Source organism: Tursiops truncatus, chromosome 12, assembly GCF_011762595.2.
Source record: "Tursiops truncatus isolate mTurTru1 chromosome 12, mTurTru1.mat.Y, whole genome shotgun sequence".
NCBI lineage: Eukaryota > Metazoa > Chordata > Mammalia > Artiodactyla > Delphinidae > Tursiops > Tursiops truncatus.
This window is the reverse complement of record NC_047045.1, coordinates 77,139,315-77,156,578: the sequence shown is the minus strand read 5'-3', so window position 1 is coordinate 77,156,578 and position 17,264 is coordinate 77,139,315. Positions and strand designations below refer to the sequence as shown.

General features: G+C 45.1%; 1 protein-coding gene across 7 annotated transcripts in view; it reads left to right on the top strand.

The window, feature by feature from the left end:
- Positions 1-590: 590 nt before the first annotated feature.
- CNKSR3 (CNKSR family member 3) overlaps positions 591-17,264 on the top strand; it is a 100,778-nt gene continuing 84,104 nt past the window's right edge. For 2 of the 7 annotated variants that reach the window (XM_033867860.2, XM_033867859.2), the window contains exon 1: positions 597-729. In XM_033867860.2, the coding sequence (XP_033723751.1) occupies positions 678-729 (52 nt within the window). In that variant the 5' untranslated portion in view covers positions 597-677. Of the gene's footprint in view, positions 730-17,100; positions 17,179-17,264 lie in introns of those variants that run through there. The other 5 variants (XM_033867861.2, XM_073789751.1, XM_073789753.1 and 2 more) reach the window with 5 other exon arrangements.

Sequence of the window (17,264 nt, the reverse complement as noted above, 5' to 3'; positions counted from 1 at the left end):
CGGCTGGCTGGGCGGCCCCGCCCCCTCCCACGAGTTTCGCTGGGTGTCCGGCCCCGCCCCTTCTTTTATTCCGAGCGCGCAGCCTGGAGCTGGAACTTTGTAACCCGAGCGCGCTCGCCCTGCGTTCCTCCCCGCCCCGGTGCAGCCCGCGAGGGAGGCGCAGGAGGTGGGACCTGCGGGCGGGAAGACTCCGGACGCCGGCGCGCGAGGAGCGGGGACCCGGGAGAGCTCGCAGCCCAGAGGAGGAGCTGGAGGGGGAGCGGAGCGCGCGGCCCGAGAACCGGAGGCAGCGGTCCCGGCCGGAGGCGCAGAGGGGCGGCGGGGAGCAGCAGGGCCGGGAGAGTCCCGCTCGGAGCCGAGGCCGGGGGATCTGGGTTCACGGCCCCGAGGCTCGGCAGCTGCCGTCGCCCAGGAGCAGCAGCTGTGCCCGGGGTCCCGGCCGCGGCGGCCGCGGGAGGAGGAGCTGCAGCTGGACGGTGGCAGCTGGAGGAGGGGCCGCGCCGCCCGGGCTGAGCCGCGCTGGGATGTCCCGCTGACCGCGGCAGTCATGCAGCTTTGACGGGGCGCTCGGGCGCGGAGACCAGCCGCGGGGCGCGCCCTCCCGGGAAGGGGCAACGGGCGCGGGCAGCAGGACTTTACCGCCGACTCCAGCCCCGCTGGGTGCCCAGTCATCCACCATGGAGCCCGTGACCAAGTGGAGCCCCAAACAAGTGGTGGACTGGACTAGAGGTGAGCGAGCCTGGGGGGGCCCGGCGTCTCCGACCCCGGGCATCGGCTGGCGGGGAGCTGGGGTAGGGGGTGCTCAGCCCTTCCTGCAGGCGAGAAGCGTTGAGAGCGCAGCGCGGTGACAATGCAAACTTCATCCCAGTGGCTTGTGCGCCCCTAGCTCTTGTGCCTGCTTTCGGGGGTGCGAGTGGTGGTGGCAAGACGAGGAGAGGCCCGTCTTTAAACCTGAGGCGGAGTAGGGGTGGCATCTGATGGAGGATGGGGGTCGGGGGTGCGGATCTCGGACGCGGGGCGCCCTCCCTGCCCTTCCCGGCGCCCCGGCTGCCTGTCCCGGAGCGCAGAGGCACAAGGCGCCTTTGTGTGGGTGACTCCCCTCGGACGTCGTCAACGCCGCCTGCCCAGAGCAGTTCGCAGGCGTGACGAGGCGGTTGGACAGGTAAAGGGAGACCCCGGCGGCTCGGCGAGCCTGTTTTTGTCGGAGAGGGAGAGAGGGCAGCGCAAGAACCAACACTGAGGCATTCGCGCCGGCGACGAGCCTTGAGCCAGACTCCCCGGGACTCGGCGACTTTCGCTCCGGGAAGGCGCCAGTACCCCCGGTGGCGCCGCATTTTTAGGCCATATTTAAACCCGGGAAAGAAGAAGTCTAACTGTTTGGAACCTTTCCCCTGAGTTATGCCGTCATTTGGAATGAGGAAAAGCAGGGGGTTGGTTGGACAGGCAGCGGGTGCTGGAGCAGGGGTGGGTGGAAGCTTGGACCCTGAGCTGTCACGGTTACTTTTAAGTACCTGCCAAGATTTCGAGGGAGAAGTGACGGAGGTTCCTCAAGCCTCTTTGAACCCTTCCAAGAGCACAAGCCCTCCAAGAACAGCTAGTGTTTTAATGGGTTCCTCACCCCCCTCCCAGCTCAGCACCTCTCTGTTTCAAGTTACTTTTTTTTTTTTTTTTTTTTACTTTCTTCTATCTGCTCTTCCAGGTGAGAGGAATGGTGTCCTTTCTCAATAATAATAACTAGAATTGTATAGCGCTTTACGGTTTGCTAAGAGCTCTCTCTCTGTTATTGCCCTTGGTCTTCAGTAAGCCTGAGAGGTAGGTAACACTGGTAAGATCAGGTTGTCTTTCTAACTGTCTCACCCATGGCTGTGGCATCACAAACACTGGTCATCTCTGCATCTCATTTCTCATGCCTGCGTAGTACACACAGACCACGTGGAATGGGATGTCCCAGATGTATGGGAGGCATGGCACCTGTCAGCGGGGCATGTCTGACCATTTCCTGCTCCTTTGGGAGAAGGGACAGGGTACATCGCTCCTGAGAAGAGGTTTGCCCAGGGACCAAAATTTCCTGGGCTCTTATTTAAAACAAACATGAAAACACCAAGTACTTGTACATTGAGTAACGTGTAAACAGCAATGTCACAGCTTGATACGAAACATAAACTTAAAAAAGCTATGAAGACCCAGATCCTATTTTGAAATGGGGTGTGTTCCCCCATTCAAGATACTACTAGGTCCCCTGTCTAGCGACTTGCCCAGTCTGAGTTGGTTGATCTGTTTTACCAGTGTATCCATCATAGAAGCAAACTAAGAAACTGATGACTTCAGCGGTTTTTGACCTCAAGAGCTGCTTTGTCCAAAATGGTAACCAGACCACAAGTGGCTCTTGGGCCCTTGAAATATGGCTGGTCCAAATTGCCATGTGCTGTAAGTGTAAAATACACACTCATGTGAAAAACAGCATATAAACTATCTCATTGCTAGATTTTTATACTTATTACATGTTGAAATGATAATATTTTAATATATTGGGTTAAATAAAGTTTATTACTAAAATTAACTTCACCTATTTATTTTTACCTTCTGAAAGGTGGCTCCGAAAAATTTTAAAATTACACAGGCGGCTGACTTTTGCAGCTCACATTATATTTGTACTGGACAGTACTGCTCCTGAGTAAAAGAAAGGGTTACAATTTATCACTCTTTGGCTTTTCTGAGCTGCTGCCAGCCTAGTTGATAAGGTACAACCAGAAAGCCGGTAACAGGCAAACAGGGAGATTATAGAGTGAGATCTTCACACCCTCAAGATTTGTGTCTTTTTTTTTTGGTCCCTCTTGGGATTGGGAGAAGAGAAGCATAAATTCACATCCTGTTATGTTTGTTTAGCATTTAAGTCAGAGCAGATTAAACTGTTTTTGGTATCCCGTGCCTTGACATTGTGACTTAGTTGAGATTACTTTCACCCAGGGAAAGTTTTCTACTGACCTGAAAGAGGAATTATGGGTGCTTCAGTGTCTTGGTGTCTGGAGCATTGGATACTGATTAGGTTAAATACCTGTGGGTAGTACGTGGCAACTTTATACAAAATTCATGTGCCCTTTTGGACCCTTAAGTACAGCCTCATAGAATGACCTGGATACTTTTTGTGTTAGAATCTAGAGAAGATAAAAGGAGGAAGTGTGTGGTGAACTCTTAGACGAGAGGCTACATTCTCCCAAATTGGGTAACACATTACTTGAATATTTCTCATAGTCATGATGTGAAAATATTGACTTTTTCATGAACTATTGGCTTATGCAAACTTGTTTGCTGATAGAACTATTTTTAGCTGTCTTTGCTAACCTCCCTGCCCAACCCCCATTTTATAAATACATCCTACTGATAAGTAGCTCTTCTTGTAGATTGCCACTCTTGGCATCGCGTGAGTGTGGCAGTGGTGATCGTGACCACTGTAGAAAGCCTTAGACTTAAAACTGTCTAAATCCGGCCACAATTTCCAACTTGCTCTCATGTTGATGTTGTTAGGCAGATGCATATATTAGGAAAAAGGTTGCTGTCTACAGAATGAAGTAATTCATCTGGCTTTTATTAGTAGTAGTATTTTATTATTATTATAATTTTTATTTGTATTAATCACTAGCTCTGTCAACACCAGTGTTATAATATTAGTAGATCCTCAGTGCGTGTTAGCGCAGGTCTAAGCATTGTACATTACAATGAGTTAAGCATTAGCTCATTTCAATGCGTAAACACGCTTTGAGGTAGGAACTATCATTCCCACTTTGTACTTGAGCACACCGCGGCACAGGAAGGTTAAGTACTCTGACCAGCGTCACACAGCCACGAAGTGACAGAGCACCGTTTGACCCCAGACAGTTTGGCTTCATTTCCTTCCATCTTCTTGGGAGGTTCTTCCCAGGGTCACCCCCAGAGGACGCTCAGCGCCTTCACCACATTGATGAATAGACCATCAGGATCCCTGTGATGACTTATAGATCACGCGTTAGTGGAGGAGAGTCCTTCGCTATATGTGTGTCTTATTCTCCCTATTCCATATATGTCAGGAAAGTTATTTGTTAATCAAATTAATTCATAGTTTGATGACACCTTGCCTTCCAAATGATTTGGTGAAGGCTTTTGCAAAGCAGATGAACTTGTATCAGGCAAGAATAGGGTCAGCTGCATAAAACAGAAAACCCAGTTTTTGGTGGACTCTCCAAATGAGAGTTTTGATTTTTCCTTGGAAAAGAAGTCTGGAAATAGGGAATTCAGGATCGTGTGGGGTTTCCGTGGCGCCATCAGGACTCCAGGCTCCTTCTGTCATCGTGTTCAGCCATTCTGAGCAGGGGGCTGAACCCTTTATACCAAACGCCTCAGTGCAGGGTGGGTGCTCCACCAGCAGGATCATATTCTTGTTCCAGGCTGGAGAAAGGAGACCCAGAGGAGACAAAACACTGGTGGTAGCCAAGTCTTCCCCTTCAAAGAGCTCTCCTAGAGGTTCCATCAAATGACTTGGCTCACATCGTAGTTGCTACAACTGTCACGTGATTACCTCATGCTACAAGGGAAGCTGGTCACTGTAGTTTTTTTTCAAAGTTTCGTACACTGTGGCCTTGAAAAAAATTTGGAGTTTATTCAGTAAGGAAGAGGGGGAGAATAGATATTGGTAGGCAGCCAGTAGTGTCTGACATACGGTAATTTACGTGTCCTGATACTCATAGATCAGCTCTCAAAGTAGGACATGTGTCACAATTTCCCACTTCCCTCGAGCCCATGGGTCCGCCTTATTTTAGAAATAGTGTTGTATTTTCATCCCTGTTACTTTTTCTTAGGTCAGAACCTTAAGCTGACTATGAGGTCTTCGTCTCTAAGCCTGATTTTTTTTTTCTTGTTATATTTAATATGCTCATTTCATTTACAAAGATGTTTCATTGACAACAGTTAATTGCAACTTTATGGTAAAGAATTAAATTAAAAAATTCACATCTGGAGTTCCTTGTAATAATGGGAAAAGTTGGAAAGAGTCTGGCTTAAAGCCAAATCATTCTAAGCTTGATTTAAATATTAGAAGTTGCATCGTAAGATGCCGCGTCCCAAGTTGTGTTTCTGCTTTCAGGCCATTGGGGGAGTGTCTTCAGCAAGGAGGAACGGTTACTGATTTGTCCCTGCAGCCCCTTCCGTCCAGCCCTTGGTCATTGATTGGTCTGCGACGGACAGTCTCGAAATAAGTGTGTTTGTTGTTGGGGGAGCACATCTATAAACCCAGCTTTAGTCCCAGAACAGAAGTATCTCTGGCCACCTTCTGGTGCTGCCAGTGTGGTTAATGTTTCCCCATCACCAACCAAGAGGAGAGGGAGCTTTCTTGTTTGAGGTCTGAGCGTGTGCTCGGGACATCTGCTCATTCTCTATATCTGGCCTTGGGCACTGCTTTTCTTTTGATGTGTCTGTAACATGTGGCAGGTCAGCAGTTTTAAAGTGTCTCACTATCTGGTCACAGAGGAGCTGGAGTTCTCACGTTAACTGTAGAGATCTTGTTCGTGGCTGGTCAAAGGCCAGTTCTTTTTGTCATTCTGATTCCAGTTAGGTTGTCCTTCCTTTAGCCACTAGGGTCGCTGAAAAAGGGAGGTCGTTTCTTTTGGCAGTTGTAGGTCCACCATTTGGCTATAGGTCAAGAACTCTTTTCTTCATTCCAATTTCTTGCCAGTTCTATCTCCTGGACTCCAGCCACAGAGTTTTCTTAATCATAATAATAGAAAAACATTCATTGAGGTATTTATTATGTATCAGACACTGGGCTAAGCGCTTTATTTAGACTCCCTCATTTACTCCTCAGAAAACCCGGGTGAGGTGTGCAAACAATTATTAGCCCGTATTAAAGGCGAAGAAACTAAAGCAGAGACAGGGAGTCTCTGGTCTCGCGCTGATAGGCAGTGGTGCTCTTAAATGCTCTCCTCTCCTCCATCACTTCATCGCTCCCGTGGCTTGTACCAGGCATTGGAACTTAAAGGTGAGAGTGTGGGCTCTGGAATCAGTCTCTGGCTTTGTATCCCGGTACCACCTCTGCCTGTGTGATCTTATGTAAGCTCTCAATAAATTACTACTTGTTTTTATTGCTTCCTCTCCTCTTTTATCCTATAGCTCCAGGACACAAATTATTCTCTCTGAGCCGCATGGTCTGTCATAAGGTTGATTCTTACTATTCAGGGACACCAGTCAGTGCCGTGGAGATTTCCCTACCGTTTGCCAACCACTCAGAGGACCCGGGGTGGGACTTGCAGCTAGTCAGGAAGGTTCTTGTTTTTGTTTTTGGTTTTTTGCTTTTTCTATGTTGATATTTTATTAAATTCTTTACATATTATACTCACAACAATACTATGGCATCCTCTGTGCAAAGTAAATTCTAGGTGTATCTAAAGCTTAATTATGAAGAGCAAACTTAAAAATATTAGAACAAGTATACAAAGGATTCTATTAATTCCTCTTAAGCAAATTTCTTTTAAAAATACTAAGAAGCAGAAATAATAAAAAGTGACGAGACATACCGATGCCCAACAAGTATATGAAAGGATGCTCAACATCACTAATCAGGGGAAGGTTCTTGGTGAGCTGAGTGGTAGATGCCTCTTGCCAATATCATGAGCCCTCTTGGGGCAAATAAGTTCAAACCGTATTTTCTCAACTTTTTTCTTATAGTCACTGGACTTCCAGTGAGCATGGCGTTAGGACTGGCTCTTGCTTTGGACTGTTGACCGCTCTGTGGCACCTGGTCCATGGCTAGTGGTACCCGCATCTCCCGGGAGCTTGTTGGAGATGCAGAAGCACAAGCCTGCTAACTCTGCATTCGAACAAGATCCCCTGGTGATCCAGGTGCACGTTGCAGCTTGAGAAGCTCTGCCCTAGCAGCCACTGCAAATGTGTTTTCGCACTTCACTGGTAGGTCCTGCTGTCTGATCTGACATGGGCTCCACCTGTTTTATTTAAGTTCCCTGGTGACGACACTTGACTTGGCCACTAATTAAAACAGAAAAGCAATCTTAGGGTGTGTGCTTATATTTATATATTTATAAGCACCACCTAGCGACAACATCAGGGGATTCTCTGTAAACTAAATGAGACATTTCCCTTGAGCTGTCTTCCATATTTCTTGGGATTTGAAGAGTTCTCATAACAATCCTTTTTTTTTTTTTTAAGCCAAGTAGGAAGAAGGGAGTCATGGGGTGGTCAGTGGGCTTGTGTGGTTGAAGTGTGTTCTCAGGATCCTTAGGTGGACTTTGGAGGATGAGCTGGGCTTTTGGCCAGCCACATGGTCCTGTAGTCTGTGATTGCACCGGGTTTATCAAACTTAGATGATTTTGGGGGGAGATTTCATTGTTGCTGGAAAGTGACACTGAACGTCATTCAGGGCAGTTCTCAAAATTTGGAAGTACATGCTGTGCCGAGGCCGGGTGTCTGAGCTCTGTGTCGGTGGAGATTGGGAGGTGACCTGTCCTTGTTCAGGCCTCACCTGCACGCTTCCCTTTTGCGTCCACATCATTGTGGAGAGCTCAGTTCTCTGTCTTGCTGTTTCTGTATCACTGCCTCGATGTTTGTTCATTCCTAGCCTGGGACATCCATGTTCTCACCTCCTTTTCCCTCTTTGCTCTCATTTTGTGAGGTTTCTGGTGTTTTCACCACTGGTGTAGCCATTAGCTAGGCTTTAAAGCAAGTTTTATTTACACAGGCTCTTCCATATTTGTTCTCATTTGATATTTTCACAAGCCCGAGAGGAGCACAGTGAAGGCCCAGTGAGGATAGCGGCTTTCAGACATGAAATGAGTTGTCCAAGGTCAGAAGGCCAGGAGTTGGGACCTGACTCCACAGGCTTCTGTCCTCTTGTTCTGTGCAGCCCCTGGTTCCTCCTCTGGTCAAGGTGTGCTTTTCGTTCTCTCTTCATCAAGTGTTGGGAGGGGCAACTTCAAAGAACTTTTGACTTTTGTGTTTCCTGATTATACCTTCAGGGTTTACACTCATGGGCTGCATTCCTTTTCTTTCTCTTTCTCTTTCTTTTTCTTTTCTTTCTTTATTTTTTTAAATTACATAGCTTAAGCAGGGCCCTACGTATTCTGAAGCTGACCTTTTAGCATTTGAGACACTTCTTGCCAGTTATTTATTTTTATTGTAGTTTGTTGACTGTGTTGTATTGTTTCAGAATGCTACTCAGTAATGAATCATTTCTCTTTTTGACTCTCTTAATCTAATTTTTATTTTATCTTGAGTGTCATATGGCAGATTTTTTGTCTGGTACAATTAACATTTCTATTTGGTGGAATCACACCCATCCATCCATCCATTTAACTTTCTTAAATGATTTTTATGGCTTCATTTCCTGCTTGCCTTTGATTCTTCACAGCATTTTCATTTTAACTGCTGAGGGAGAGATTGGGCATGGCGAATAACACACAGGCTTTGGAATAAAATAGAGCTGGATTCATATTCTGTATTTTTTAAAAAAATTTTTATTGAGGTGTAGTTGCTTTACAACAGATTTTGTATTTGATACTAACCGATTTGAAAACTTAGTAAAGTATCTTAACTTCCCCAAGCCCACCTTAGGTTTCTCATTTGTGAAATGTGACTGATAACTGTTACTAACTGTTACTAACTGATAACTGTTTACTAACTGATAACTGTTACTAACTGTTACTAACTGATAACTGTTACTAACTGATAACTGTTCTAACTGTTTTTGTTAGAATTAAAAGAGGTAACGTAGGGAAAGCATTTTGCATAATGTACGGCATATAAATGTTGACAAACTCATTATTGATTAATTCATAATAACTCCAAGTTAATATGTAGTATAATTGGATTATTGTTGCTTAAATATTTAATGCTGCTGTGTCTGCTAGTCACCTTTCACGTGTTTACTAATAATTTACGACAATTCCATCCTTCTCTGTATTGGTGGATAGGTGGTGAGTTAAATTAACTCTACTTTTTGTCTTCTCCTCGTTGTTTCCTTGGACACTTTTCCCTCACTTCCTTTGAGGACCTCGGGTGTCCTGGAGGAAGGTGACGCCATGGAAAGGTTTAGTAGTAGTTCTCTTGCAGACAGCTTCAGAGGAGCACTTTCCTTGATGACAAATTCCACCCTGTAGTAATGAGAGAGTTTCATTCATTCAACAAGTGATTACTGAGGACCTAATAAGTTCCAGGTGTTGTTCCAGGTGCTGGAAATCCAGCTGTGTTCTAGGTGCAGGGTTTCAGCTGGGTCCCTCCTTTAATATGGTAGATGTGGGGATGACAAACAACAATACCAAAACCACCACCACAACGAAGCAGATGAACAAGAAAATATTCGCTAGTGATAAGTGCTAAGAAGAAAGTAAAGCAGAGAGGTGAAGGAGAGTGGCCGGGTGGGAGACTTCTTTGGATGGTGTCATTGGGGAAGCCTCTCTGAGAAGATGACACTGGGTATGAATGACAAGAAGGAACCAGCCATTGGAAAATTAGGGGGAAGAGCACTGTAGGCAGAAGGCACAGCTAGTGCAAAGGCCCTGAGGTGCAGATGAGCTTGGAGTGTTTGAGGAAAGGAAGCGCAGTGGAGTCATGAGCAAGGACAGTGGGGCTGTGGTGGGTGGGGTGAGAGACACAGCTGTCAGATCATGGAGGGTCTTATAAGTCTTGGACAGGCATTTGCAACATTTTCTAATCATGAAAAGCAGGGGAGTGACATGATCTGATTTGGGTTATTGGGGCACAAATGAGTTTAGGGAGCCCAGATGGAAGGCATTGCAGTATTCTGGAGATGATGGTGTCTTGAACGAAGGTATTGGTGGTTCTAGCATTTGTGAAGCCAAGTTCTAGGTACAGTAGGTTCACTGATAGCTTCACAGCCAGATAATTTAAAAACTGTATTTGTGGGCTTCCCTGGTGGTGCAGTGGTTGAGAGTCCGCCTGCCAATGCAGGGTACACGGGTTCGTGCCCCGGTCCGGGAAGATCCCACATGCTGCGGAGCGGCTGGGTCCATGAGCCATGGCCGCTGAGCCTGTGCGTCCGGAGCCTGTGTTCCGCAACAGAAGAGGCCACAACAGTGCGAGGCCCACGTACCGCAAAAAAACAAAAAACTATATTTGAACTTGGGGTGTAGATTCATTTTTTTCTTTCTCTGCCAGGGTTAAGAGCTCTCCCTGCCCTTCCCTCATCCCGATTACTCTCTTGTCATTTGAAAGGCAGAGCACAGTCTGTCTTTCTGCATTCACATGCTTTGTTTACATCATTGTTCTCTTCTGGCACATTTTGCGGGGAGCTACAGTTTCTGAAGCTGTTTATTCATCTATGAATAGGGTTTTTGTGAAAGTGGACTTAGCCTAGTTTGTTTTCTTTGACATCAGATGGCTGATGGAACAGTTTTTAACCTGGGATCAGAAGGGCAGATGCAGTGTGTTTACTAGAGCAAAACAGTTCCTTAGAATGCAGATCAGTAGTTGTCAAAATTAGAAAATTTTTTTATGAAAGTGAAAAATAGTTGAGTCAAAGGAACTGGTCAATAGATCTAATTTAAAATATTTTGCTCCGCTGATAGACTGTCCTAATTTTACTTTGGAAAATAGAGTCACCATTTTTTGATTGAATAGATGGTATTTTGAGAAATTTCAACAGGTAGGAGTTGAACACATTCTTTTTTGTTTTTAAACACTCAGTGCATCACTTATCAACAGGGTAGGAGTGAGTGGGAGAGAATCGAAGGTTGGTAGGTTTATGTTAGAATAACCTAGAAACTTTACAACACACACCTCATGTCGCCCCCTATAGGGAGAGTATCTTTCAGACTTTTAGAGGAGAAACCCCTATGTGTCATCAATCAGAAAAGGCAGTGACTATGGTCATCTGAATCATGCTTTCCTGAGGAAAACCTTTTAGTGAAAAGAAACACTCTATTTCCTATTTTCAGAGATTTGCAGCAGAAGGGAAATTCAGTGCTTTTGGGTTTAGGAGTGGATGTGTGTGTACATGAGTGTGTGTGTGTGTGTGTGTGTGTGTGTGTGTGTTTATGTGTTTCTAACTTTAACCTGTGTTAACTGAACAGATTTTCATGTTCTCAGGGTAATTTTATATTACCATGTCTTAGGGAGAATCAAGTCAAAAGTCTACCTGGAATATGACCTTTGAAACAGGAAAACTAGCTTAATGTGTAGAGTGGAACAGATTTCACGAGGCACCATCTTAACATGGATTCCAACTGGAGTCTTAAACTAGCCATGAGCAGATGACAGAGCTGTGAGTAGCGTTTATGAAGATGGCTGTCTACACTAAAGCCTAAAATTGTTGGTAATAAGTGTTAAATAAAAAACACAAATACTGCTTGTGAGTAAGACATCTAAAGACAGATGGTATGAAGTGGTTTGGTTACAAGCACCCCTAGGCCAAGTTGAAGAATCTCAGCTAAAACTGATGTGTAAAGAAAGACTCTTTTTGGAGGTGGAGAAACTCTTTGTTCTTCTTATTTGGCGCCATGTAATCGGGATACTTAATGAGCACCTGTAAACCTATGACAATTGTCCCTGAGTCCTGATGTTTTTAAATGGAGATTTTCAAGAAACCCTTTCCCAGCCACATATATATGGCTCAACATCTTGTCACCGTTGTTCTTGAATTTCCTCTTTTTTTTTAGTGTTTGCAAAGCGTGATCTACTTTGTTTTAAACAAATATACACATTTAAAACCTAGATCCTGTTTTAATTTGTCAGTTTTGTAAAAACTTTTATTGAAGTATAGTTGATTTACGATGTCGTGTTTAATTTCTGCTGTACAGCAGAGGGACTCAGTTATACATTTATGTTGATATATTCTTTTTCATGTTCTTTTCCATTATGGTTTATTGCAGGATATTGAATATAGTTCCTTGTGCTAGACGGTAGGACCTTGTTGTTTATCCATGGACCTTCCTTTTTCAACATTAGAGCTTAGACATGTAAATTCTCAGGCCCCATCCCAGACTCACAGAATCAGAAACTCTGGGGGTGGGATGCAAGAAGCTGTGGTCCCTCAGTGATTCTAGTGCTGACTGAAATTTGAGGACCACCAGTCTATACCACTCGTGTGGAGCCTAGAAAAATAAATAATGTATGTCAGACCATCCCCCATAATTCTTGTCTGCAGTTGGTTTTCAGCTAATACATAGTGATAGGGTAGGAAGGAGAACTTTTCTAGTAGGGACAGTTGTTGCACATTTGAAGTAGGTGCATTAATGCACTGAGGTCTGTAAGTGTCCTTCCCACAGAGTGGGCAGGGAAGAGTTAAAAACCTTTGTCCCCATGGGCTCCTAGACAGCTGTGCCACTCCAGACCCAGGGGACCCTTTTGTTGTGTATCTCTGTGAGCGTTCAGCCCCAGGAAAACAGAATGAGGGGAATGTTTCACCGCCTGAAGGGACCCGTTTAGGTTTTGTGTGGAATTTCCAGGCCTCGCTCTCATAGAAGAGTAGAATGTGACACCCCGTCCCCCGTTCCATTTTGAGGGAGAGTGGGTAGTTGTTCTCTTTCACGTAGCACTCAGGTTTTGGCTTTGAACAATGCATGCAGATGCAAAGGGAAATGAGAGGAAGAAAAAGCAGAAAAGAGAAATACTCAGAGTGGCAAATATGCTGCAGTTCAAGGTGAAAAGCTCTTTGGTTTTAGTTCATGGACATCGAATCAGTGCAGATGGAGTTCGAGAGTTCCCCATTCCCCCTCCACCCCACCCCACCCTCTGCACAGTCAACAAAGGCCAAGAGAGTCCAAAATAAAAAAAGCTGCTACAGAAGTGAACATTGAGGACTGGGAATGGCCCTGAGACTTGCAACAAGAGTTGCAAACTTAGACGCCTACAGGGGCCAGGAGGCAATGTCAGAAATTGAAATGTAGGGGCAACTGAGACAGTAGGGAGTGGTGGAGACTGTGGCGAACCCAAAGATACATGGACTGCTCAGTTTCTGCTGACTATGGACCTACAGTTTCTAGAATCTTATGCTTCTTTGTTGTTGTTCTTGTTGTTTTCAGGTGAAGTTGGGTGTCTGTATTTCTCTGTGACATTTTCCAGTTTTTAGAAATCTGTCAGTTTTTTTTGGTATAGGCCAAGCATAACGTATCTGTGGACTAGCATGTTGATTCCCACTGTGGACAGCTGTGGTCAGGTTTGTCTTAGTGAGAAACAGACATATGATATGTGAATACAAGTAGCCATAGAGCAACTCATTAATTATTTAGTAAATCTGTTTCTTAACCTATAATTTCATTTTGCTACTTAACTAATTACCTTATTTCTAAAATTGTAACATGTAACTCCCTGCAGGTATTGTTAAGCCAGAAATACCAATACCTTGTTGAACCCAGCAGGCCACTGAGTAGTTACTCTTCAGTGTAAAAGCAAGAATTTGGCTTTTTCTGAGTGAGTTTACTTTGCCACTCACTGGCTGTGTGGTATTGGTCCCTGACAGGAACTGTTTCTGTTTGTACAGAAAGATTCTATGTATAAAATAAAGCATATACCTTGGAAATAAGGTATGTGCTGCTAACTTCCGTGCTGGCTTGTGCGGTCCTGTTTGAAAGAGTAAGTTATCAGTTTACTCAAGGTCTTTCTATCTTCCTGGTGCTCTGAATTGGGAGACAAAACAAACAGGAAAAGCACTAGTTTTAATACTTAAACTGGAGTGGTACTGACCCCAGGATACAATCTGCAAAACTTCTCAATAAAAATCTCAGAACGTTGGGCTTCCCTGGTGGCGCAGTGGTTAAGAATCTGCCTGCCAATGCAGGAGACGCGGGTTCGAACCCCGGCCCTGGAAGATCCCACATGCCGCAGAGCGACTAAGCCCGCGAGCCACAACTACTGAGCCCACATGCCACAACTACTGAGCCCACATGCCACACCTACTGAAGCCCACGAGCCACACCTACTGAAGCCTGTGTGCCTAGAGCCCATGCTCCGCAACAAGAGAAGCCATCGCAGCGAAGAGTAGCCCCTGCTCATTGCAACTAGAGAGCCCACGCTCAGCAATGAAGACCCAACGCAGCCAAAAATAAATAAATAAATAGATAAAGAAAGAAATAAATTAAAAAAAAATTTCAGAATGTTTTAACTTTTCAGCTTGTTTTGTAAGTGAACAGTCCATATACGTGTCTGTATTCGCATGCACACATATAAGTATACAGACTATATTTACATGTATATATATACACGCGTATATTCATTATGGATGATATTTTGTTAAACCTTCATGAGGTGTTTCTTTCAACCATTTATTCCCTTTAGAAACTTAAAATGAAAAAATATATAGATTTCCTTTTTAGTACCAGTTCCTCTGCTTCATGCTAGGAGCAAAAAGATGAATTAGATGTAAACAAGCCTGTCATGAAGAAGCACGCTCCTTGGTCGGGGAGGCAGCAGTTAGCAGGTGACATTTACTGAGATTTCTGACGTGCTCGGCCCTTGCTATGGCTTTTCGTGAATTATCTCGTTTGGTCCTCACAATACTTGTTTGACGGCAGCACTTTTATCGTCTTCATTTCAGAGTGAAGGAGGCCAGGCCCCGATCCTTCTGAGGTTGTGTACACAGTAGATGGGGTTTGAGTCAAGAAACGTTTGATTCTAGAACCTGACCTTACCTGGCTGCTCTTGGGTAGGCACCGACGTAAGTTCGTCCTGATAATAAGTTTTGAGGGCAAGAGGAGAACACTGACGTTACTAACAGTATGGTCTGAATTGCTCTATTTAAATTTAACCTGTAATTTTACCACTCGATAAAAATAATTGTAGGGAATACGGTATCTATATTTTTTCTCTTTTTAATATTTTATAGGGTGACTGGAAAGGGAAGAAGAGGGATTTAAAAATATACTTAATAGGGATTATGCACTTTTGGATGGTCACTTAATGTTTTCAAGTTCTAGTTTCGCCTAAGTTAAATTTCCGAGGTTGGATGAATATGTACGTACAAAGACTAGAAGGAAATATATTACAATGGCAGCACTGGTTCTCTGTGGATGATGGGATTAGAGATGGCTTTTGTTCTCTTGTTTGTACATTCTAGGGTAATCAGATGATTTTTCTACTGTGTTCAGAGCCAGGGCTCCTTTCTGCTTGGCCTCATCCTTAGACTGCTGGGGACTCAGAAAGGCCATAAAGGGCCACATGGGAGAGAACGTGGGACTTACTTTCCTGTCTTTCTCTCCAGGATCTTGAACCCTTAAGTTTGGCAGCCTTAGCGGCTCTCTCTTACCTTGAAACTGCTAGCCCATCTTTAAAAAAATTTCCTTTTTACTCTTACGGGTTGGTTTGATATGTGTTAAGCCAGCACAGCCAGATGTGTCCAGCCTTGTTGCTTGAATGCAAGACGTAGGGTGTTGGCGCTTAGATTTTAGTGGACCTGAGAGTCACTCACTAATAAGGATCAAATGATTCCCGGCCCTAACTCCCCAGAGCCTGCTGCCGTAGGTGTGGGTGTAGGTGAGGCCCTGGGTGCTGGGTGCTTAGCAGGCAAACCGTGAATCTGTTTCAGGTGTTCTGTGGACCACAGTTTGAGAGCCACTGACTTTTAGGAAGTTGGTACTTAATTCAGTGGATAATGGAGAAATGATAGAGGGGTTTGAAAGGAGGTGTGTTGCTGGCAGAACTGTGGGGTGTAGGGAGGGCTTTGCAGGCAGGAGTGATTGGAATCTGAGAGATCAGCTCTGGGAGGCATTCGGGGTGGTCTCTTGGAGAGAGTTGAAGAGGCCTGAGTAAGAGCAGGGGCCTTGAGAGAGAGACAGAGACAGGAGAAGGGCTGCTGATAGAGTCACCACCCGTGAGTGTTCCGGAAGCCTTGGCGGGGTCTGCATGTGAGCGTGGAGAGAAGGGGACGTTCATGTCCACGGTTTGTGCCTCAGGGCCTTAGCATGGCAGTACCATTGCAGTGTGCTGAATTCCAGGAGGAGCTGCTTTGCAGCTTCGAGAGTGAGCACACCTTGCGGGTAGCAACCTCAAAAGCCGTTCTAGTTTGTAGAGGAGACATCTTGCATGGTACCAGCATCTTGCATGATTCAAATGCTTCAGAAAACACAGTGCCCTCTCTCACTGCAGCACTCTGATTGTCTCATGTTTTAATGAGGTGTAAATATCATGCAGCTTGGCACATGGAATGTGTTAAAATAGGAGAGTGTTAGCTGAAATTCAGGTCCTCCAACTTGAGTGTGAAATGATGCAATATACATGAATATGGCACGCTGAATGATTTCTGTACATCGCAGTCTAAGACATAGAACACGTAGTGAAGTAGAGATTAGGGTCCTACAGGAAGCTTGTCAATGGAGATACAAAATCAGTGATGATAAAGGCATCGTAGAGTAGTCCCTGCAGTCCTGCCCAGTGCTTAGTGAGATCAGCAGTTCTGGCTGCAGTTGCTTTGTGGGATGGGGAGCCGTTTCCCTGAGATTAGTGCCTCCTTTGGGTCGTACCGGCTGGGAGAGAGCCAAGGGTGTGGAGGGCTCTTCCAGGGCGCGGCGCTCAAGGGGGTGGCAGGTCCGTCCTTCACAGGCATGATGGGGCCCGTTTTCTTGTTTGTCATTGGCCCATCCAACCCTTAGAAGTAGCTGTGATTTCTTCTGTGAGTTTCAGGTAAAGTGAACAGAGTCTTAATAGGATCAGCTATAAAACAATAGGTGATTTTTCTTATAACATCTCCCCGGTATTCTGCACAGCTGACGTTTCCATTAGAATTTGCTCATTTCTGGGACTTCCCTGGCGATCCAGTGGTTAAAACTCCTCGCTTCCACTGCAGGTTGGCATGGGTTCAGTCCCTGGTTGGGGAACTAAAATCTTGCATGCCGCACGGCGCGGCCAAAAGAAAACGGTTTTTTTGCTCATTTCTAGTCTATGATTTTTAAAGTAATCCTAACTGCACAGCCTGGTATTCTGAAATGATGCGCTTGTCTTTCACGTTAATTCGGGAAACGAAGTTTTGGATGAAGTAGTGCACCAGGTCACATTAGGAGAAATAGAACTAACCCTTTGCATTTAACTTGTCGCCTGTTAACTAGAGTGCCCTTTTAACTGACACTTCCACTAAGTCTGATGAAAGTAGCTAGTCACCATGCATTCATTCAGCAGTGCTTATTGAGTGCTGACCCTGTACCAGGAGCTGTTCCGAGAGAGCTGAGGATACAGCAGTGAATAGAAGAGACGGTAAGTAGTTCCTGTCTTCCCGGATCTGACATTCTAGTGGGGGTTGACACACAGTAAGTAAAACTCGTAGCACGTGGATTGTAGTA